Source organism: Thamnophis elegans, chromosome 15 (assembly GCF_009769535.1).
Source record: "Thamnophis elegans isolate rThaEle1 chromosome 15, rThaEle1.pri, whole genome shotgun sequence".
NCBI classification, from domain to species: Eukaryota; Metazoa; Chordata; class Lepidosauria; order Squamata; family Colubridae; genus Thamnophis; species Thamnophis elegans.
In genome coordinates, this window is record NC_045555.1 from 10,075,393 (window position 1) to 10,100,375 (window position 24,983).

The 24,983-nt window shown below is 45.9% G+C and overlaps 1 protein-coding gene across 1 annotated transcript in view; it reads right to left on the reverse strand.

Moving 5' to 3' along the window:
* Positions 1-23,074, reverse strand: part of CAPZB (capping actin protein of muscle Z-line subunit beta) — a 54,637-nt gene extending 31,563 nt beyond the window's left edge. Inside the window, exons 1-2 of the mRNA XM_032232105.1 lie at positions 22,870-23,074; positions 737-826 (exon numbers count right to left, since the gene is read on the reverse strand). Of these exons, the coding sequence (XP_032087996.1) occupies positions 737-826; positions 22,870-22,872 (93 nt within the window). The 5' untranslated portion in view covers positions 22,873-23,074. The remainder of the gene's footprint in view (positions 1-736; positions 827-22,869) is intronic.
* Between the last annotated feature and the right edge of the window lie 1,909 nt (positions 23,075-24,983).

Genomic DNA, 24,983 nt, shown 5'->3' on the forward strand with positions numbered 1-24,983 from the left:
CAAAATGGCCCATTTTTCACAAAAACGGGCCTGTTTTTTGTCAAAAAAAAAGGGGGGGCATAGATAGCCTTTAGGAGGCTTATAGAGTGCTCCTGAGGGCTGGGGGAGGGTGGAAATTGAGCAAAAAAGGCCCATTTTTTTGCTCATTTCTGCCTTCCCCAGCCCCCAGGAGCACTCTATAAGCCTCCTAAAAGCTATGCACGGCCATTTTGATGAAGGGGTGGGGTTTCGGTAGGCCAAAAATGCTGTATTCAGTGTATAAGATGCACCCAGATTTTCAGCCTCTTTTTTGAGGGAAAAAGATGCGTCTTATGCTCCAAAAAATACGGTACTTGCCTTGCTCCTTTGCTTCCTGGACTCCTCTCACTTGCCCTGCTGGATTTCTTGCTTTGAAGCCATTGTGCTGGACTACTTGAAGCCAGAGGCTGCTAAAGGTGTGTGTGTGTGTGTGTGTGATTACTTTGCTCTGGGACTTGCCAGAAACGTGGGAGCGTTTGGGGAAATTTGGAGCAATAAAAGGGGCGGTTTGACCTGCCAGCTGCCTGTGTTGCATCTGTGCCGGGCCCCGGGTCATCACAGAAATGTAAACAAACCAACAGAGCCAAGACAACCACAGCCTCATTCTCCAACCCAAGCAGGGCAAGAGGTGGGAGGAATCTTTTAGATCTATCAAATCTCCAGCAGCTTGTGCAAAATAGGAAAGGGCCTAATGTGCGCTCGATGCACGCCTACTCACCAAATCAATCAGGTCACTGAGGTTTTTCTCTATCTGCTGGGGAGGAAGACGCCTCATCAAATCCAAGGCACAGTCCAGCTGCTGTTCACTCTGCGGAGAAAAAGGGAGAAAAAGGAAAAAGTGACGTACAACAGATTTAGCAAACATAAATTCAATTTGATGAGTGGCTGACCGATTTTTTGGGGGGGTGGAGGGGCTGATCTCATAATCAGGCAGGTCATCATCTTCTTTTAATGCCCCCATAACCCCTCGAGCGGTAGAGTCTAAGCAACTGAGTGGAACTAGCAGTGTGTTTTAATGGCCAGATGCCCTTCCTGTCGCCAATGCGGAGTTTTGTTCAGCAACTATATTTGCATTATGTCGAGAGAGAGAGGGCGGGGGGGAGAGAAATATCTGCCTCTACCTCAGATCGAACTCACATGTGAGACAAAATCTCCACCTCTAGGTCAACCTAGACGTCAGACAGATACTGGGGTGGAAAAGGGGTCCTTGAGTTTGCAAAGCCAGGGTTCTGGCAATATGTTGTGCCCCCTTTGGGCACACGGATGACAAAGTCCATCAGTCCTGGGAGGAAGTCAACAGTGGTTGACTCTGTGCCAAGCGGAGATTCAACCAATGCACATGATGGACCTGGACTTCCCAAAAAAGCACAAAGCAGATTCCTGGTCCCGACAAATCCCCTTTTATTAAACAAATGTGAATCCTTCCATTCACATTCAGCAAAAGCCTGGCAAACAGTCTTTCAAAGGTGAAGTTATGACCACAAACCTTATCTAGCTTGGAAAGCTGCCATGTAAATATTTTCCCAACTGAGGTACTATGCAAGGAAAAACTGGGCACAGCGTCTCTGAGATTCACGGACCGATCTTCACACTCCTGAAACGAACTAACAAACAAATTGTTCCTGCAAAAGCCCCCTCCCCTTTTGATCCTCTTTTACTTCCTATGGGAGGGGCCAATCACCTTCCACCTGCGACTTTACTCCCAAGTCGATCCTGGTTTCTGAGTTGTTCTTTTCTTCTGGCAGCTCTGCGCCTGCGCACACTGGGAACAGGCTCCAGCTGTTCCTCTGCCTCATTTCTGTCTAGCTCCGAAGGCAGCCAAGAACTGCCAGATGGCCTTAGCCCCCCTCTTTGCCTCCAACGCAGAGCCCGAGGCTTCCCCAGCCTCCAGGACTGGCCCACGTTCCTCCCCAACCTCCTCATTGTCCGACTCTGCTACCAGCTTTGCCAGCAGACTACAACAGGATTAAGGGGTCATCTGTCCTCAGAAGACACCCCACAAACAACCTTGCAAATTCAGCATCGAGCGGTCTTACCCCCATCACCCCGATTCCCACCCAGCAACCAAACCTTCTTAATTGCCCCAACAGAGATGGAAGAGAAAGTGGTGGGCACCGCTTTGCAGGTGGGCTTCATTCTCTGCACTTTCGTTCTTCCTCCACCACCCGACTCCAAGGCAAAGCCAGAAAGTGCAGATAAAATAATAGAGGACAAAAAAAGATTTTTTCCCGGGACTAAATTGCCCATCGAGAGAGAGGACAACTTGTGTTTGACTTCGCAACACTCCTTCTCCCCCCCCCCACCCTGAAGGGGCTGGAATTTCTCTCCCTCCCCCCTTCGGTGTCCAGAACACAGGGTGGATAAAAATCAATATTTTTTTCTAAAAAAAATAATAAAAATAAATTGGATTTTTAAAGAAAATCAAATCGGATTTTTTTTTCATAAATTTATTTTAATAAAATGGTTTTGGAGTAAAAAAAAAATCTACCTAAAGATAGTTTCCTATTTAAGATGCATTAATAATTTAGTTATTGTTCAGCATGAAATGGAGCTTAGTTATGTAGCACGAGGCTGTATATATTCTGCAATATTGGGACCGCCTGCGAGTCAACAGCAGGCCAGAGGAGGAGCGGGGCAGAGATGACAGCTGCTCTTTAAAAAAGAAAAAAATTACGATTTAAATCGAGCTGATTTAAATCAAATCCACCCTGTCAGAAGAGCCCAGCTGACAAGATGCAAAAATAAAGAAACTGCTGCCTGCAGTGCTGTTACTATAAGGCACTGCAGACTCTCCGGGCACGATCCCTCATTAGCAAATGCTTTCCATATTTCCTGTTCCACAGCAGCCACAAATGGCAGCTATCCACCACACGTCTGGAGCCAACCTTTCGGCAGACATTCTTCAGAGGTTACCCAGTCTCTGCAGGGCACCACTAGAGCTCCCCGCAAACAGACCACCGGATACCTCCATGGCAGAAAAGGGGGCCCTGTAGCGCTCTCTCTCTCTCTCTCTCTCTCTCTCTCTCTCTCTCTCTCTCTCTCTCTCTCTCTCTCTCTCTCTCTCTCTCACACACACACACACACACACACACACACAAGCACTGGTTTGTCTCTTGAAGGTTACGGGTTTCCATTTCGACAGCTCCAAAGCCTGCGGGAGCCTCCGCGGTGTTGAAGGCCAGGCCTGGTGGATTCAAATGTTCATAGCTATTAGGTAAGCGGGGAGCGAGTGCGCTCAGAGAAGCGTTGTGAGAGTTGTGTTGGAGAACACACAAACCAGCATACAGAGGCACTGCAGTTTAAATAGGCTTTTACTTTCATGGAAATAGAGGTATCAGAGTCCATCAAACAGTCCAAGTCATACACAGATAAGACAGTCAGTCATCAATGTCTTTCAGTTAAGGGATAATCCAAATAACATAGTCCAGTATCATATAATCAGTTCAGTACTCAAAGTTTGCTAGCAGTTGTAAAAATTACAATAGCTCACGGGCCTTTCTAACAGCCAGCTGCCAAAACACTCAGATCAGATCCGCCCAGCATCTAACAGAGAGCTAACAGTCATTCTGGCTCCCTCTTATGGCCAATTGAGGAAACAGCAACCAATCACATTTTACAATATGATTTAAAGAAACAGGTACAGCATTGCTATATGATTTATATATTGGCAACCCAACCGTTAGATTATATTCCTAACAATAGCTCAGTCAGAATAGAGCTGGAAGGGGCCTTCTAGCTGAAGCAGGAGACCCTATACCAGTGATGACGAACCTATAGGCTTAAGATACAGAAGGCTTAAGATATAGAAGGATCTTGACAAACTTGAATATTGGGCACTATCTAACTGTGCAACTGTAGTAACTGTGAGAGGGACTTTGGAGTCCTAGTGGGAAGCCATTTAAATAGGAGCCAGCCATGTGCAGCAGCTGTCAAAAAAGCCAACACAGTTTTAGGCTGCAGAAACAGAGGGATAGAATTAAGATCATGTGAAGTCTTAATGCCACTTTATAAGGCCTTGGTAAAGCCACACTTGGAATACGGCATCCAGTTTTGGTCACCACGATGTAGAAAAGATGTGGAGACTCTAGAAAGAGTGCAGAGAAGAGCAACAAAGATGATGAGGGGACTGGAGGCTAAAACATATGAAGAACGGTCGCAGGAACTGGGTACGTCTAGTTGAATGCAAAGAAGGACTAGGGGAGACAGGATAGCAGTGTTCTGATACCTCAGGGGCTGCCCCAAAGAAGAGGGAGTCAAGCTATTCTCCAAAGCCCCTGAGGGCAGGACAAGAAGCAAGGGATGTGAAGCACTGTGAAGTGGTATACAAGTCTAAGTGCTATTGCTATTTGTTCAGGTAACTAGTTAACATCAACTAACCTCGGAAAGCACTAAGCAAGGAACCTTCTATAAGGAGGACTTGAATTGGGAGACCTCTGCTTCTTCTCTCTCATCCCGTTGTCTTTCAGTTCTCCCCAAGTATAGGCAGTCCTCGACTTACAATAGTTCATTTAGTGACTGTTTGAAGTTACAACACTAAAAAAAAGTGAGTTGGGACCATTTTTCACACCGGTGACTGCTGCACACGATTTACACTCGGACAACTTGAGAACTGACTCGTCCTCATGACGGTCGCAGTGTCCTGGGGGTGGGGGGTGTCACCTGACCCCGTTTTTGCGACTACCTAACAAGCAAAGTCAATGGGGAATCCGGATTCGCTTAACAACCACGTTACTAATTTAACAACTGCAGGGATTCACTTCTACGCAAACGTGGCAAAGTGGGGCGAAACTCACCGTCAACAACTGTCTCACTCAACAGTGGAAATCCTGGGCTCAATTGCAGTTGTTAAGTTGAGGACCACCTGTAAAAACGCTGTTTTACGTTGCCCCACAGAGATGCAGCTCTGTGGGGTCCAGAGAGGGCCGCTGCATCCCGCTTCGCTTTCCACATGCTGGATCTACAGTTGTGATGTCGGGTGTTCAACTCCGGGATCGTGGGAACGACCACCCCAGCAGGGCCAGCTGGAAAGGTTTTAAGGAGTTGGGAAGAGGGAAAAGGACTGTCTCACCAGCTGCTTTGTTCAGTATTTTGCTAGAACTCAGGAACTGGGCTTAAACTGGAAATATTACCCATCTTTTCCAAGATTTACGTTCTGTCACCCTGGGCTCGTTTCCAGGAACCGTCAAGAGCAATCAGGGAAATTTCTACACTGTCAATTGATCTTTAAGAAGCAGGCAAAAAGCAGGAAAGCATTCTGGCATCAAATGGCCCCAGACTGGCTAAACTTCTTTCTTCCCTGCCTCATAGCAAAGGCCAGACGACCAAGATGCTTTTAAAAAGAAATGTCAGAAAATCATATTTTGGGTTCCTCGGCACCAAATCGTACAGAAATGACAATCATTAAGATGAGGGAGTAACTGATTTTCAAGAGGCTGAGAGACAAGAAATGAGCAACACTGAAGCTATTTTGGTTTGGTTATTTTTTTAATATACCGTATTTTTCGGAGTATAAGACGCACCTTTCTTCCTCAAAAGAGGCTGAAAATCTGGGTGTGTTTTACACACTGAATACAGCATTTTGGGCCTCCCGAAACCATATATCCTTCACCAAAATCGCCGTGCATAGCCTTTAGAAGGCTTACAGGGTGCTCCTGGGGGCTGGGGAGGGCAGAAATGAGCAAAAATTGCACTGCTTTCTTCCTCATTTTGGGGGGGGCAGCCTCCAGGAGCACTCTGCAAGGCTCCTAAAGGCTATTTTTGCCCTCTTTTTAAAAAAAAAGGGCCAGTTTTTGCAAAAAAAACGGGCTGTTTTTGGGAGGTCTGCAGAGTGCAAAAAATATTTTTTTTTGCCTCTTCAAAACCTTGGTGCGTCTTATACTCCAGTGAGTCTTATAGTGCGAAAAAAGGTACTTCCAGCAAAAAGTTTGGATAAAGGTGGGAGATTTCAGGATCCCCTTTCTCCTTCCCCTGGGGGGGGAGGGGAGGGGGGAAATGAAAGGACCATAAATAAGAAAAAAACAGAGAAGAATAATAAAGCGTCTCTTTGATAACATTTGAATTGTAAATGCAATTTACAATGACTCTCATTCGTGACTTAAGATATTAAGACGATGCGTCGTACTAGATAGGGCGGTCATGTTAGACATGAGAAAAGGATTTTTAAAAATTAGGCGATCTTTCCCGCTCGTAAGCTGTTTTTTTACCTCCGAGCCTGAATCGCTTACCAATTCTTAACTTTTTTTTTTTTTAAGTGTACCATGCATTTTTTGAGCTTCGTCTGTCAAAACCAGGGTGGATAAAAATCAAATAAAAATAATATTTTTTTTAAAAAAAACGGATTTTTAAAAATTTAAACCTGTTTTTTGGGGGGTTTTAAATTGGATTTTTTTATTTTTTATTTATTTATTTTAATAAACTGCTTTTGGAGTCAAATAAATATATCTAAAGATAGTTTTCTATTTAACTTACATTCATAATTTAGTTTATTCGGCATGCAATGGAGCTTAGTTATGTAGCATGAGGCTGTGTGTTCTGCAATATCTACATTTTTGGTCAATTCTTTCAATGAATCCCAGCACTGCAAGCTACATAGGAAACCTTCATTTTGTTTGTAAATAATATTAAAGATTCTAATTACCAGCAAAGAACGAGTCCTTACATTTAAAGAGCGCCTGAAATTTCAGATTCATCATGGCAGCGTCCGTTAGCGGGCATCCACTCACCTGATGCCCACCACGCCCCTCACCTTGTGTCCCTGCCGCATCACCAGCTGTCCCATTAAAGTGACTGGGACGGACGGTCGGTGAGTCAACCGCGGGTCAGAGGAAGGACAGAGACGATAGTTGCACTTTAAAAAATTATGATTTAAATTGTGTTGATTTAAATCAAGCCTTTTTGCTAGTGGTTTAAATCGTGATTTAAATCGTGACTTAAATCGACTTGATTTAAATCAAACCCACCCTGATCAAAACCAACTTAACTGGATGCCTTGTCCTAAAAGACGGTACGGAGGAAGGAAAATCTGGGCCATTTGTGGAACGAAAAATAACCAGAGTGGCAGCTTCTTTGCAGACCAACAGGCAACTGGGGGCTTCTGATCCTAATTTGGGGACTGATTTGTGCCTGGCAAACTTCCACCCAGCCCATCTTTGCTCCAGAAGCACAAGCAAAGTTCAAAATAAATCTTTTGTTGCCATTCCAGTCGCCCCAGGAACGGAGAGATCTGAAGTGTGGAGTTTTAACTGTGAACATTAGCCAAGATAAAGCATCTTTAATTTATTAAAGCATCTCCTGCAAAGATGCTTTGAGGAGGGGTTTTTTTTTGGTTCGAGGCAAGACCTCTCTGCACCCTCTCCTTTGTTTCGGCATAGCAGCGCAGCCGGCCCCGGCCCTCTCACGACGGGACCCACTTCATTTGGGTGGGTGGGGGCTCTTTTGAAAGGCGTCCCATGGACACCGATCTGCCCCGTGGATTCCTTCAAAGGGAGGCCGCCTCTGCCGCCTGTAGAACGGAAACACCCCATCAAAATAAGCAAAGTAGATATTTTCTTGTTAGAGCCCCATTAAGCTGCCACGGAAGCCTCTGAACCTTTCTAGTTTTGAGGGAATTTTTTTAAAGAGGCAGATTGGAAGAGGGATCAAGAGGATGGACGTGGGAAAAAAGCAGGCCCCAAAGGGTGAAGGGGATCCGTTGAGGAGGATCAGAGAGGGGGAAGGTCAGAAAACAGGAAGGCATGCCTGCCCCCAGGTTTTGTATGAGAGGGGACATTTAAAGGACGGTTGCAGGGACTGGGTATGTCTTGTTGAATGAAAAGAAGGACTAGGGGAGACATGATAATAGTCTTCCGATCTCTCAGGCCCAAAGAAGAGGGAGTCAAGCTATTCTCCAAAGCCCCTGAAGGCAGGACAAGAAGCAATGGGTGGAAACTCATCAAGGAGAGAAGCAACCTAGAACTAAGGAGAAAATTCCTGACAGTGAGAACAATGAATCAGTGGAACAACTTGCCTCCAGAAGTTGTGAATGCTCCTGTAGGAAGTTAGCATCCACCCGAATCTAAAAAACTGAAATATCCTAGGAAATATTGAAAAGGCAGAATATTATATTCCCCTGGATGGGAAAAGGGGGAAAGATGTTTTAAAGACAAAGTAGCTCCCTGCAGCTTCCTGCCCACCCCACTTTTGTCAATGAGCCTTTAAAGCCTGAGCTAGTCTACTTTACATAATAAAGGTAATGTCAGCCTTTCACATAAACTCACATGGCATCTGGAAACGCAATCAAACTTGGGATTCAAAACACAGCCCAGAGAGTTGCCCCTGCATGGCCCTATGGGAGTCTGACAATCAATCAGAATACATTTCTTACACAGGAACAGGAAACAGAGAGGTGGGGCTGAACAGATTATAAAAAGCCCAGCAAACCCCTTCCTCTCTCCCTTCTTCTTCACCCAACATTGAAGCATGTGATCCCCCTTTTCTGTTCAGGACTCAAGCCATGTGGTCCTGTCCACCATTAAACCATCTTTCCAAGCAGCCTCCATGTCTCCAGTGTCTTTTTCCCCACTTGGCGCCGAACCCAGAAGGACATTTCTTCCAACACTCCAACACTGGAAGTTTTTTAGGAAGATGTTGGATAACCATTTGTCTGAAGTGGTGTAGGATTTCCTGCCTAAGCAGGGGGTTGGACTAGAAGACCTCCAAGGTCCCTTCCAACTATGTCTATTCTCTCTTCTCTTCTAAAGAAAGATTAGGGTTTTCCAATATCTCAGGGGCTGCCACAAAGAAGAGGGACTCAAGCTATTCTCCAAAGCACCTGAGGGCAGGACAAGAAGCAACAGGTGGAAACTAATTGAGGAGAGAAGCAACCTAGAACTAAGGAGAAATTTCCTGACAGTGAGAACAATTAATCAGTGGAACAGCTTGCCTCCAGAAGTTATAGGTGCCCCAACACCGGAGGTTTTTAGGAAGAGATTGGAGAGTCATTTGTCTGAAATGATAATAGGGTTTTCTTGCCTGAGCAGGGGGTTGGACTAGAAGACCTCCCAGGTCCCTTCCAACTCTTGTTATTCAATGTTATTGTATTCCTTTCCTCCAAAGGGCAGGCAGCACCTTGGAAAACTGGAGGGGCTTGTAGGAAGTTATCACCCAGAAAAAATGAAATATCCTAGGAAATATTGAAAAGGCAGAATATTTCTCTGGATGTGAAAAGAAAGAAACATATTTAAAAGACAGAATCGCTGCTTGCAGCTTCCTGCCCATCCCCCTTTGTCAATTAGCCATTAAAGCCTGAGCTAGTCCACTTTACATAATAAAGAGTTCTCCCCTTCACCTCCAGAGTGATGGGATTAAGGCATGATAATATTGGCCCTTTTACCCAACTCACCACATGGCATCTGAGAACTCAACCAAACCTGGATTCAAAACGCAGCCTAGAGAGTTGCCCCTGCATGGCCCCATGGGAGTCTGACAACCAATCAGAATACAGGATCAAGATCAAAGGCCAGAGAGGGCATAAAACCAGGGACTCAGCATCTCAGCCCTTCCTTCTCTTTTCTGTTGAAGCATGTGATCCCCCTTTTCTGTTCAGGACTCAAGCCTTGTGGGTCCTGTCCACCATTAAAACCATCTTTCCAAGCAGCCTCCATGTCTCCAGTGCCTTTTTCCCCACGTGGAGCCGAACCCAGAAGGACATTTCTTCCAACAGGCTGATGGAAAAACCCTACGCTTTCCCTTCAGGAACCTCCAGTTCAGCCATTTTGGAGAAGAACGCCCTCCCCCCAAACAGGCCCACAGCTGACTTGCAAGACCACATAGATAGATGGATGACTCCAAGCCCCTCAGAAGTAAATTCTCACAAGAGCAAGAAATGTCCTTGAGGTACCAGCAGGGCCGTAAATTAGCTTAAACGGAAACATTCCCTTTACCTCTCCCCTCTGATAGAGTTCCCGTTTTAGCTCGCTTTACTTCTCAGCCAGAGGTATCTTCCCCACAGGAGAATGGCCTGAACAAATTACAGCCTTTCGACTCAAGCAGCTGCATCCTTCAAACTAGTAGAGAAAGCGGCTATAGGGAACTCCAGAGAGAAAAGTCAACGAAAAGCACCTTAGCCACAAAAACTTTAAAGTCATTTTTGTCTTTTTGCCTCCAAAAAAGGAGGGTGACTGGGCTACGTAAAACAGAAAGCCGCCTTTGCTGTGTTCAGAATAAATAGAATTCTCTTTTTGCAAAATGTGAAGGGCCAAATACTGAAAACGAACGGAAGGAAGGAAGGAAGAAAAGCAATACAGGCCACCGGGCAGGCATACCAAAAAAAAACCCCCCAAAAAAAGACTTCAAAATGAGAAGTGCCAACTCTACAGAAATTACATGGAATCCGTCTTCTTTATTTTCAGCGAAATATTCTGGCTGATGGTGCTGGGCAGGAAGCTGGGCCACTTAAAAGAAAGACGAAGACTAGAGCTTGTCAATAACCGTAAAGGCTGCCCAGAAAACTCCATTTGGAAGAAGAAGAAGAAGGAGGAGAAGAAATTTTTAAAAATGATGAATGCTCGTAAGCCGATCAAATCTCAAAAGCTTCGTGCCGTTTTTTCTTCTTTAACACAGCAGCATCGGTTCCACCTTGCAAAGCTGCAGTCGAGGTCAATGAGGTTTCCCATAGAAAAATCTGCTTTTAAAAAGAGGGCCAGGGAAGATTAGATTAGATTACATTAGAATGGAATGGAATAGCATAGAATAAATATTGTAATGAAGAATAGAACAGAACAGAATAGAATGACAGAGTTGGAAGGAACCTTGAAGATCTTCTAGTCCAACCCCCTGCTTAGGCAGGAAACCCTACACCAGATGCTCTCCTTTTTGTAACAACCTCATCAAAACACAACACCTGCCTTTCTGGGCTTGTGGTGAAACCCTCGTGCTTCTGAGGGCATCTACAATCTTGAACTAAATACACTCAAAATGGTAAAAATGGTGGTGGGTTTTAGGAGAAACTGCCTTATACGACCACCTCTTACAATACTAGACAACACAGTATCAACAGTAGAGACCTTCAAGTTTCTAGGTTCTATCATATCTCCAGACCTAAAATGGACACCCAACATCAAAAACGCCGCCAAAAAAGCACAACCAAGAATGTTCTTTCTGCACCAACTCAGGAAGCTCAAATGCCCAAGGAGCTGCTGATTCTGTTCTACAGAGGAATCACTGAATCTGTCATCTGCACCTCCATAACTGTCTGGTTTGGCTCTGCAACCCAACAAGACAGACACAGACTTCAGAGGATAATCAGAACTGCAGAAAAAACAATGGCACCAACCTGCCTTCCATTGAGGACCTGGGCACTGCACGAGTCAAAAAGAGGGCTGTGAAAATATCTACAGAGTCCTTGCATCCTGGACAGAAATTGTTTCAACTTCTACCCTCAAAACGATGCTACAGAGCACTGCACACCAGAACATGTAGACACAAGGACAGTTTTCCCCCATGCCATCACTCTGCTAAACAACTAATCCCCACAACACTGTCAAATTATCTACTAAGACTGTATCACTATTATTCTTCTCATCCTTCCTAGTATCTATCTCTTCCCACTTATGGCTATAACCATGTTGCTTGTATCCTTAAATTTTAGTTTTGTTTCCTAGTACGATTTGGTTGCTTATTAGTAACCTATGACTTATACTAAGTGTTGCATCTTATGATGCTTGATGAATGTATTTTATTTTTCTTTTATGAACACTGACAACATATGCACCAAAGACAAATTCCTCGGGTGTGTACAACCACACTTGGCCAATAAAGAATTCTATTCTATTACAACATACAAGGAAAATATTTATTGCCCAAGCAGCCGCTTTGGGCCTCTCTTTCCTCATTCATGGGGTAGATGAATGCGCAGGAGGAGGATCTTTTCACTCACGGGGAAAGCACTCCAAAAATGACATTTCCTTATAGGAAAGAGCTGACAGGTTTAGGGCCAAAGTTTTGCCCACCCTGATCTCTCAAAGCAGGCGGTAGCTTGAATTTAGAGCTTGTTGGGAAGCTGGTTATTAAATATTACAAGCCAAGGTTCCGTCTCTGCTTTAAAAGCAAAGCATTTTTAATGTATATATATATATATTGGATTTCTACAGCTGCCTACTACCTCAGTAAAATAACTCTGAGTGGCTTTTTTGCGCAGGTTCCTGTGGGCGAAGGTGAGCAGGGAAATGCAGAGTGGAGAAATTATTATTGTTGTTGTTGTTATGTACCTTATTCATTAAACAAGAAACTCAGCCAACCGAACATTTAAAGATGTGTCACAAATACCACTGACTGGTGCTAATGCTTGATACAGTTTGCTGCCAGCGTCCTAGGTATCAACCAAGTACCTTCTTATATAAGATGTCCCGAGTAGCGCAGTATTTTGCAGTTCTGCTGGTGTTGTTGTTGTTGTTGATGATGATATTATTATTATTATTATTATTAGTAGTAGTAGTAGTAGTAGTAGTACAATTTTCTTGAGTTGTATATAAAATTTCTATATTCACAACAAGTGTATTGTCCTGGTACAGCCTCTTTTAAGTACAGGTAGTAAATCTTATACACACAATAATTATGACTATTGTTTTCAGATCCTATTTGCCATTGTCTTCACTTATCCTTATTTTAGAAATTTGCATTATTTAGTTAAACCCTCTGTTCAGTTTTCTCTACAATCAATTGATAAGATCAAACATGATACATGTCCTATACAGATCACATTTATAACCATTATCCTCCAAATCATCATAAGGCTTACGTAGCTTAATTATTCGATATTTATTATTCCATTCTTGTTGTTTACGTATCTACATTTCTAACTTCTGCTTCTATTTTCAAATCATTAATAAAATAATTTCCAAGTGAAAAAAGTAAAATTTGCCCATTTCTAGGTTATACTTTATACTAGTTCTTAATAGAACAACTCCTGTATTAAACAGTACTAGCCCATATAACCTGGCGTTGCCCAAGCATTTATTTATAGGCGGGAAATGTCTGGACCAAACATAATTTCTAATGTTGGATTTTCCCCCTTACCAGAGGAAGCCCCCTTGTGGAGTACTGTGAAGCTGTTACCGTGGCAACTCCACTGCGCCGCACAGTAGAAGCCATTTTACAGCAGTACAGTAGAAGCCATTTTAAGGCACAACAGGCTGTATCTTAACAGAACACACACCCAGGGGGATGTTAGGGGTGTCTTAACCCCACAGTATTTGTTTCCAGAGAGTAAATCATCTGTGTACCAAGTTTGGTTGAAATTGCTCGAGGCGTTACAGAGTTATGCTGGAACACTCACACACGAGCGCGCGCACACATTTTATATATATAGATTCTAGGTTTATCCCTCATCTCTTGTCCATTTTCTTATCTCCTAGAGTGAAGAAATTCTTCAGGCCTTTGGGGGCAATTTCTCCCAGGGAGGTTTTCAGTGAAAATGTCAATTGCTAGCAAGTTTATTACAGATGCCTGTGGAAATTCTCAGTCATCCCGGTCCTGGCTGTCCCAAAGGAGCTTTTTATTTTTTCAGGAGGCGACTGGACTTTCTGGTTTTTTTTCTTTGAAGACGTTTCACTTCTCCATCCAAGAAGCTTCTTCAGCTCTTGACTGGATGATGGGGAATAGAAGGATTGCTTTAAATGAAGAAGCGAAATAGGATGAGAAGTGAAACATCTTGAAAGGGGGGGAAAAAACCCAAGAGAGTCCATTGCCTCCTGAAAACAGGACAAAAAAGCACTTGGGACAAGTTTATTACAGGTTAGTCCTCACCATATAACCACAATGGAGCCCAACGTTTCTGTTGTTCAGTGAGACATTGGGTAAGGGAGGTTTGCCCCGTTTTACGACTTTTCTTGCCACGGTTGTTAAGCGAATCGCCGTGGTTAAGTTAGTAACCCAGTTGCGAAGTGAATCCAGCTTCCCCCGTAGATTTTACTTGTAGGAAGGTGATCACGACACACATACACACACCAGGACACTGCAAATATGTAAATATGAACCAGTTGCCCAGCGTCTGAATGTGAATCAGTTGACCCTGAGAATGCCGCAAAGGTTGTAACAGTGAAAAAAACATTCCCAAATCACTAGTTTCAGTGCCGTAGTAAACTCTGAATGAGCCGTTGTAATTCGAGAACCACCTGTGTCTCTCCCAATCACCTAGCATTCTGGAATTTCATTTCGTTTACTTTATTGTCACTGCACATCATACAATGAAATTAAATGCCTTCTTCAGTGTACATTATAACTATAAAAATAAAAACACAAAGACACCTCCTTCACGTTCTATATAATTGAATTGAAAACCCGGTATTGCATTAATATTGCACTATACCATAGAATTCAATATAGTTACCGCACTGGGAGAGAAGCTGTTTTTCAGCCCATTGATCCTTGTTTTTTTTTTATCCCGTCTGCCAGGATTCGAACCGCTGAACTGCCAACCTTCCTGATCGATAAGTTCAGTGTCTTAGCCACTGAGCCACCGCGTCCCTAGTAGTTCAGTGGTCCAAATCCCTAGCGCCGTGTAACGGAGTGAGCTCCTGTTATGGTCCCAGCTTCTGCCAACCTAGCAGTTCGAAAGCACGTGAAAATGCAAGTAGAAAAATAGGAACCACCTTTGGTGGGAAAGGAACAGCGTTCTGTGGGCCTCCGGCGCTGAGTCATGCCGGCCACATGACCACGGAGATGTCTTCGGACAGTGCTGGCTCTGTGGCTTTGAAATGGAGATGAGCACCACCCAATAAAGCCGGGAACAACTAGAACGTATGTGCGAGGGGAACCTTTACCTTACCGTCTGCCAGATGGTAATAGTTCTAAAAAAAATGGTGCCCAGGATGAGATGAATCTTTAACAATGCTTTGAACTTTCTTAAGGCAGCGGGAGATATAAAGTTCTTCCAAAGAGGGGAGAGGGCAACCAATGACCCTCTGGGCAATGATGTGTTAACTCTCTGGAGCGCTGTCCTACCTGCCACTGGGCAATTGGCAAACCAGACAAAGGTGCGGTTGTACAGAATTATACGGACTTGGAGATTCCAGTTCCACCTAACCTTATGACATGAGAAAGCTGCTGGAGCCTGAATCTCTCCTACAAGCTAAGCTGGCTCTCTTGCTTTCCTTCCCTCCTGTTGCGGCCTGAAATGGTTATTTCTTGCTCCAGAGGTCCCTGCAAGAGCAGGACTCCAAACCACACACAGGCAGGTTATTTCTGCTAGGCGCTGGGGCAAAAAATAAACCGGGGGGGGGGGGGGGAGCAGATAAGGAGAGATCGATTTTCAACTCCATAACCCCGTCAGCCAAAAAAGAAGAGGTGGGGGGAGGAAAAAGCAGGAGGGCAGGACAACAGGATACTCTGGAACATTTATCAGGGAAGTTTTATTTACAGATCTTCTGCTGGGCTGGGCAGTTTCTACGCTGGAAGGAGGAAGTGCAGGCGGGCAGGACTGTCCTCGGCTCCTCATCCTGCCATCCTTCGGAGGTGTATCCTATATCAAGTCTCAATATAGACTCGGAGGCACCTCATTCCCCAATTCTGCTCGGCCTTGGAGCCCCGAGGCCGCAGCAGAACAAGCAAGTGGAAAAAAAGCTGGCCGCCTCATGTTCCGACTTCTGCCTGCTGATCCTTACGGAAGCAGCCAGGCTCCGCAGCTTTTAAAAGCTCAGGTTTGCAGGTAGGGTCATCTCCAATTCCCAGAGTTTGCCACAACAGGGCAAGGCAGTGCGAGGGGAAGCCACGAGGATGATTCAGGACTCGGTTGCAATGCCCCACCCTAGAGTCCTCAAGAAAGTGGCGGCTTCCAACCAGAGAATGAGGAAGCTTAGCAGAAAAAAAAAGGGGGGCGGGAAATAAAGCACAGAAAACAGAGAAGGAAAGCAGAGAAGCCATCGCTCTGGCCTATTTTTAGTAGGATTGAAATGCCTGCTTAATTTTCAAGTGGCTATCAGGGTGTCAACCTTTTAATGGCCAGCAAGCAAGGGAAGGGCTGACCAAACGGCTGATTTACACTGGCTGCAACCTCCAGCTTAATTAAAGGTAAAGGTTCCCCTCGCACATATGTGCTAGTCGTTCCCAACTCTAGGGGGCGGTGCTCATCTCCGTTTCAAAGCCAAAGAGCCAGTGCTGTCCAAAGACGTCTCCGTGGTCATGTGGCTGGCATGACTCAACTCCCAAAGGCGCATGGAATGCTGTTACCTTCCCACCAAAGGTGGCTCCTATTTTTCTACTTGCATGTTTTACTGGTAGGACCATGATGGCGAACCTGTGGCACATGTGCCAGACGTGGCATGCAGAGCCTTCTCTGTGGGAATGCGTGCTGTTGCCAGCTGCTTATCTGCTTTCCGGTGCGCACATGCATGCCAGCCAGCTGGTCTTTGCAGGCGCCGGAGTGCCGGAAAAGGGCTTGAAAACAGCCCCCCAAAAGAGACTGTTTTCAGGCCATTTTTCAGCCCGACAAACAGCCTGAAAATGGCCCCCGAAAAACGGCATGAAAATGGTCTCAAACAGCCCGAAAAACAGCCAAAAAACAGGCATGCACATGCACGCCCCTTCCGGTTTGGGCACTCGGTGCCAAAAAGGTTCGCCATCCCCCGTGCTAGGTTGCCGAACTGCCAACCAGCTTAATTATCACCCTCAAAATCTTTGTGAAAGCCCCCCCCCTCTTAAGGAGGAACCTGGAGAGAGACCACCTCTAAGTACAGAGTCCACAGAGGGGCCTTTGAATGTTGAATTTAGACCTCAGAACCAACCCCCCACGAGCTTCTCCAATAATTCAGTCTCTTGGGGAAAAGGTTGGGGACTCTTTTACCAGTTGTTGTTCTTGTGGCTAAAGGTTAACCATCTTTTCTGACATCAGAGGAGCCTTCTGATTTATCTCAGCTTTTTCTAGTTCATGGACATAATTTGTTGGGTTAGCGGCCCCTCTCCCTGTAAGTAATGGGGGGGAGGGCTGCAAGGCAGGCCTTGGGGTGCTCTCAGGTCAACCTTAGTGAGTTTTTTAAATAATGGCAGTTAAAACCGCTAGCAAACCAAGAAAGCAACCACAGAGTTCAATGGTGATTGCGCACCAAAACAAGGAGACATGGACGAACCAGCTTTTCTAACCATGGGGATGCTTTGAGGGCGTTCTGACCGAGGCTTCCCAAGAGCCTGAAGCAAATTCCTGGTCCCCACAAAAACCTCTTTTATTAATTCACTGTGAATTCTGCTCATTCACATCCAGCAACGTCTTTCAAGGGAGGATTTACAGTCACAGACCTTCTCTGGCTTGGAGAGCTGCCAGGCCGTTATCTGCAGAACTTGGCAAGGAGTCTTGGAGAGTCAGAAACCAATTGAGCGAACTAATGGTCTCCTGCAAACTCCACTCCACTTTCGCTCCTCTTTATTCTCTATGGGAGGGGCCATTCACCGTCCACATGTGGCCTTATTCCCAAGTCGACCCCTGTTCTTTAGCTTTTCCTTTCGTCTGGCATCATTCTCTAGGGGAATGTTCCAGAGAGAGGGGGCCACCACAGAAAAGCCCTTCTTCTGGGTCCCACCAGGTGAATCTCCTTAGGGCAGGGGTCGGCAACCATAAACACTCAAAAGAGCCACAAAGGTCCTAACCAGAAGCCCCACATTCATTTGTGAAGCTGACCAGAAGTCCGGTTCCCCCACCATAAAGTCTCCTCCTAGCGCAGCATCCTTTTTCCTCTACCTGTCCTAACTGAAAGCCCTATCAATTGTTGAGCCAACCGGTGACAGGGAGCCACAGCAGAGGGATGAAAGAGCCACATGCAGCTCCAGAGCCGCAGGTTGCTGACCCCTGCCCTAGGGGATGGGACGTGCAACATTCCCTGTCTACCCCAGTTCAGACTGGAGTACCAGCAGCAGTGTTCCCCAAATCGTCAGAAAGGGAGGCCTGCGTCCATGTGAAGCTATCTACCTGTAAGATTGACCTGAGTGGGTGGCTGCCTCTTTGTAGCCTGAATGGGTAGGGCCAGAAATTTGGGGAGCTTTGATAATGGAGTGGAGGATTCAGGGGGAGGGGGTTTTATATACATGAGGTACAAAGTCAAACCATGTCCTACCTGTCAACGACAACTTCAGCTTCAACCTCAATAATAAACTGGCAAACAATAGATACAAACTCAAGGTAAACCGCTCCAAACTCGATTGCAGAAAACACGACTTCAGCAACAGAGTGGTCAACGCCTGGAATGCTCTACTTGACTCCGTGGTTACATCCCCAAACCCCCATAACATTAACGTCAAACTGCCTAGCGTGGACCTCACCTCATTCCTAAGAGCTTCCTTAAAGGAGGTGTATATAAGCGCCCTTCCATCCCTGTCCTACCGCCTCCATTTATTCGTACTCATTTCCTGTGTTCACATTTAAATTTATACTTATACCTGTTATCTTTTACATGCGTGACTAACTAAATAAATACTGAAAAGCAGCCATTTCATTCTTTGACTCTCCTGGGCCCGCTTGCTCTCCTACAGGTGCCCGTTTTAGAACCTGCCCCTCAAATTGTTATTAAAAATAAATAAATGTGACGTTGCCCTCAATCCCACAGAAACTGGTTACGCTCGCAGTTACTTCCCGGGCTTCAAACTTTACGGATCAAGTAGGCTTAACACCTCTCCAGTAGGAAGGTCTTTCTGAATGTTCTACCCACAGAACACGCACGCGAGACCCTATATTTCCCCCCCCCCCGTGGGAGCCCCCCGGGCTTTTTAATTCATTAAAACCCTTTTTGGATCCAGAAATGTGGCTGAGCAAGGGGAAAAACACAAGCCTTTTAAAACACCAAAGTGGCAAGGGAAGCGGGTGGGGGGAGAAGACCGGGGAGGTTTAAGCACGGGCTGTTGACAGCAAAATATCCCACCACCCCACTCCACTCCTTTTGCCGCTGGTCCCTTGGAAACCACGCCCCACTTCTGCTGCTGGCTCTGTCCCACAATTGCTAAATCAGCTTGTTGGAAGAGAAGTGGCACTTCACCTCCTCTTCCAAAAGGAGCAAGTACAGTACCACAAGTGCTCTAAAAATAGGGCAGCCCTACACCTTATGGTTATGTTTAGTGCTCAGCAAGAATGGCTATATTACTGCAACTGAAAATGCACACCCCGCAGCGGGCCATGCCTGAACTTTAATGTGCTTTCCCTCCCCCACTCTGGGGTGGAGGTTAGGCTGGTTTTCCCACCAGCATTGTAGAGCCTAACCCACAAAACAAGCAAACAGAACTCTGCCACGCTATGAAGCCTCCAGGAAGGGAAAAAATAACCCTCTTCTCAACTGCTCTGAAGGGAGGAGGGGAAGCCTGCTCCATTTGAGGCAGGCTTAATGGGCATGGCGGTTAAGCGATTCCCTCCTTCGCAAGCGGACCAGGAATTAAACGGGCCACCTGAAGTCAGACTGGTTCCCAGAGTGCCAGCCACTAAGGAACAAGCAAGCTAACAAAAGCCTGACCAGAGGGCACGGAAAGGAAATTAAGATGGGCAAGGCCTCTAACGAGGCTTGGCCCAGGAGGCACGATGAGCGCCAAGTCATTTCATAACTTCAAGAAACACTTGAAAAGCCAGGCATGGGTTTGAAGGGATCAGACGGTTTGAACCCCAAAACAAACTATATAGATCAAAAAAAAAAATGTAATCCTAGGCAGCTAGGTTTGTTTCGATTCAAGCTGCCGCAACAGATAGCTCTGTGTTTTTTTCTGTAAATATGCTTCCTGGTTCTTTTATCAAATCGTTTGCTCACCAGCAGCTTTAAAAGGGTTGTACAGTAATTGCTACCGTCCTAACACACACGGTATGCTCCTGCTACCCTTAGCAGTGGCCCGCAAGCCCGTATAAGCAGAACTTGTGGGTAAAGTCTTTGAAACCAAAGAAGTGCATCGTTGCGATACGGATACCCACGGCTTGTTGCGAATTCTGCAAGCATTCAAATACGCTTCCGGTTGGCTCTGGAACATGCCGTGCCATGTCCTCAACTCTTGAGGATGGGGGACTTGCCGCCGCTCCCAGCAAAATCAAGTTAACTAGAAGGACAATTCTATTCAGCACGAGGCCTTCCAGGTTTTTTTTTAAATTGGAGCACTTCCTGTTGTGACGGCCATTAATTAAGGGAACTGCCCCAGGCAAGCAGCATTTCATTCTGGGCATGCAAGCTGGAGAGATCTGCATCGGACTGGCTTGTGACTCACTAGGTTGAGTGGCAAGCCGTATTGATCAACAAGGTGGGTTTATGTTTTGGGAACATAGGTAGAAGCAGCGCCAAATCCACTTTGAAAGACGCACCACGTCAGCTGAAAGGTGTCAGGTGCTCCTGCAAGTACACAGGCCACAGCCACAACCCCACCTACATGATTCAATGACTCATCTTGTGCCTCTATTGAATCCCACAAACTACAAAAGGATAGCAATGGCATTTAGACTTATATACCGCTTCACAGCCCTCTCTAAGCGGTTTTGCAGAGTCAGCCTCCTGCCCCTAACAATCTGGGTCCTCATTTTATCCACCTCGGAAGGAGGGAAGGCTGAGTCCACCTTGAGCCTGGTGGGATCTGAACTGCCAAATTGCAGGCAGTCAGTAGTCAGCAGAAGCAGCCAGCAGTACTGCGCTCTAACCACTGAGCCACCGTGGCTCGTACTTTATCTTTCGTTGAACAAGACAACACACTCGAAATTAGACCAATGCCTTCCTCACACCGATTCCCAACTGCTGAAGTTGTTAAGTCCACTAGGCACAAAGAAGCTACCTTCTCCCAACTGGAGAGCCGTTTTAAGTTGCGGAATCTTACTTCAAAATAGAATCTCAGAGCCGTCGAGTTCCACCCATTGCCCACCAGAGAAGTATCTACCTTAGAAGCCTGCTCAACTAATTGCTTCCACAAGAGACCCCTTTTCACAATTAGCCCCGTGATGAGAGATCTCCTCCCACCCCCAGAAATAGCCAGACCTCATTTTTTCACACTGCATATTGTATTCCCATTATATGGTGCCTCTCATCAGCTGTACTTCACAGCCCATGCCCCAACTCAGGCAGACAAAGGCCAATACATCTTCCCCCTCGCCACTCCAGCCACTGGTACCATAGAAGCCGACCCAACAGCTGAATGCAAGCATCTCGTTTAGGCTCCCCAAAGCCTTTTTATTTCTCTGAGAAACTGAGGGTTTTACCCTCAGTTTATATAGGCTATTATTTCTCTCCTGGAGAAAAAAAAGAAATGAGAGGGGAAAAAATGTATCTTCACAGCAATACCTCCTCGTTCTCCCTGCCCAGACAATTTTGATACCCCTCCCCTTTCTTCTCCTCCACCACCACCATCACCTCTAAGATTACTTAAAGTTCCTACAACTATGGGGAGATCTCTCAAACTCAGCCTCTTGACTTCTTCCAGATCTGCCATGTGTGTTTCTCTCATTTTATCCATCTTTGTTATCATTCCTGAAAAACTTACAATCTGGACTGACATTTTGAGCAGCAGAGAAAGATAAGCAATCTTTATTTTGGAAATCTGGGCTTGCTTTCACCTCTCCAACCTCATTGTTTCTTCACTCCACCCAGCCAGATAGAACTCCCTTTCTCCACCACTCAAAACAATATTGAAGGAGACACAGGCATTTTTTTTTCTTTTCGGCCTATAATTCCATCTCTGTTGCTCCCCCACTTTTCATCATCAGCCGATTCCCCCATCCTTCCTCCGCTCCCCATCACTTTAAACCTCAGCAAATGAAATTACCTCACAATTGCTGATTATGTCAAACCCATGAGGTGAGGGGGGGGGAGGAAGCATCACAGTAATGTCTCTTGTGTCCCAACACCCTCATCGCTCTGTAACTTATTCTCTCAGGCCAGACTTGGCTATAATTACAGGTCTTCCTCAACTGCGTATCAGAAATAAACCTTAACTTCCTGCCAAGCACAGCTCCTCTGCTTTAAGACAGCTCCAATTTAACATAGCAGCTGGGGGGGGGGGGGGGAAGGAAAGGAAGGAGAGGGAAGGAAGGAAGATCAGGATCGAACTGCTGGCAGTGGGGCAGTTAGCCTGCAATACTGCAATCTAACCACTGGGAGAGAAGGAGAGAGGGAAGGAAGAAGAGGGAGGGAAGGAATGGGAGGGAAGGGGAAGGTTTGAACTGCTGGCAGTGGGGCAGAGTTAGCCTGCAATACTGCATTCTAACCACTAGGAGAGAGGGAAGGAGGGAGGGAAGGAAAGGAGGAGACATGAGAGAGGGGGGGGAGGAGATGATATAAGGGAGGGAGGCGTTTTCATAGTCCTAAATTCTCCCCTCCCTGCTCTTAAGGCCTGTCAACCCAGCCAGAGAGGCCAACAGCAAACAAAGGCAGGGGAGCTTCTACTGAAAACCTCCACATGGTGAAGAGAGTTGTTCCCTCCCCTTCCTCTAGAATTCTTCCTCTTTATTCCCTGCCCCATCCCTGCCCCACAGCCCCCTCCCCTCCCTCCCTCCCCAAGAACCCCAAACTGTCAGAGACCCTCCTGCTAAGCCAAACACACAACCCCAACACCCCCCCCCATTCCTTGGACAGAAACCGTGTAAACCCACAGATTGGGGGAGGACCAGTAGGGCAGCCCCCCTTCCTCCCGCACATACAGCAGGACTCCCCACGCAACCTGGCTGGGGAGGATGGGGCTTGTAGTTCCCAGGTTGGTCGGCCTCCACTCGCTTTTCATCCTTCCTCCTTGACGCCCCTTAAGTGAGGAAGCGCCCCCTACTGGCGGAGGCGGCCCTTTTCCCCTCACTCACTCTCTCTCTCTCTCTCTCTCTCTCTCTCACACACACACACACACACCCCACCCTCCGCCTCAGCGGCCCTGACAGCCGCGACTTCCCCTCACCATGATGCCTCCTCCTGTGGGGCCGAGCCCTCTTCAGCACCAGGAGCGGAAACGGCGCCGGTGTACGGCAGTGACGGCAGCGACTCCGGGTCCCTCCGTCCAGGCTCTCCGAACTCTGAGCCAGGCCGCAGGCCGCCCTCCTCCTCCGCCGCCGCCGCCTCCTCCTCTCCTTTCCTTTCCCTTTTTTTTTCCCCCCTCGCCACTTCCGCCGTTGCCTAGCAGTTGCACATCCGGGTCAGCCAGCGCGCGCGCGCGTCGCGCGGGGAGGAGCCCCGCCCATTGTTCCTCCTCCCCCCTCCCATCCCCTTTCCAGCCACCCCGAGCCAATCAGAGGGCCGCTCGCCGGGCATCGCCAAGTATGGAGCGGGAGGCCACGCCGCGCCTGCGCGCTCGGGGAAGAGGAAAAAGGAGGGCGGTGGGAAAGACCATCCGCGTGCCGGGGGAGGAAGATGGAGCGGGAGGTTTGTGTCTACGCGCGCCCCGGACGACGGGAGAGACCATCTAAATACGGAAGACGGGGGGAAGGGGGAGGAGTGTGAGAAGAAGTGATGCCGCGGAGCAAAATGAATAGAATAGAATAGAAATAAGGAGCAGAATATAATTTAGAATAGAATAGCTTTATTTTTATGAATTGGTTTCCAAGTATAATCACTTGCGTTCTCCTTCTTCCAGAAGCGGGACTACAGGTCCCATGTGCCAGCCTACATTTCTCAGCTCCCATCATCTGCAAAAACAGAAAATGGGTTTCTCCATGCCAGAAAAAACTTGTAGAGTGGTTTCTCCCATTTGAAGGTGTGTGAACCTCGACTCCCAGAATTCTCCAGCCAGCCAAGCTGGCTGGGGAATTCTGGGAATCGAAGTCCGACACGCCTTAAAGTGACCGAGTTGGAGAGGCTGCTGCAAGAATGAAGGGGCAACAAACCCAAATGAAGGCCTCTTTTGGGGTGGCCATGCCAAACAAAGCAGAACTTGCACTCAAGATGCGGGTGGGGACCACCATCACCCCCTTCGCATGCTCTGCGGCCTCAGCTCCTCTGCCAGAGGCGATCCACGCTGCCCTGAAACAAGACAACAAAAGACACGCTACACACACAAGAATAGAATAGGAATAGAATAGGAATAGAATAGGAATAGAAGGGGAGGGAATAGAACAAGGAATAGAATAAGGAATAGAATAGAATAAAGAATAGAATAGAATAATTCTATTCTAAACAAATAATTCCCTCAACGCTGTCAAACTATTCACTAAGTCTGCATTACTATTAATCCCATCGTTCCTAGAATAGAATAAAGAATAGAATAGAATAATTCTAAACAAATAAAGTTCCCTCAACACTGTCAAACCAATTACTAAATCTGCATTACTATTCATCTCATCATTGCTAGAATGGAATATGGAATAGAATAGAATAAAGAATAGAATAGAATAATTCTAAACAAATAATTCCCTCAACACTGTCTATTCACTAAGTCTGCATTACTATTAATCCCATCGTTCCTAGAATAGAATAAAGAATAGAATATAATAATTCTAAACAAAGTTCCCTCAACACTGTCAAACTATTCACTAAATCTGCATTACTATCTCATCATTCCTAGAATAGAATAAGGAATAGAATAGAATAATTCTATTCTAAACAAATAATTCCCTCAACACTGTCAAACTATTCACTAAGTCTGCATTACTATTAATCTCATTGTTCCTATCATTCATTTCCTCCCACTTATGACTAACTTTGTTGCTTGTATCCTTACAATTTATATTGATTGCTTCCTAGTATGATTTGATTGCTTATTTGTACCCTATGACTACCATTAAGAGTTGTAGCTTATGATTCATGACAAATATATCTTTTCTTTTATGTACACTGAGAGCACAGTGTAGACCAAGGACAAATTCCTTGTGTGTCCAATCATACTTGGCCAATAAAAAAATCTATTCTATTCTATTCTATTCTATTCTGCATTCTATTCTATTCTTCTGTTATACATTCTGTTTTATTCTATTCTTCACAGATCTGACAATCACAAAAAGAATGATCGGTGAGGTTGAATTAAAATTGCCAAAATATTCTTCACGTATTTCAACGTAACCGCATTTTACTTTTGAATTG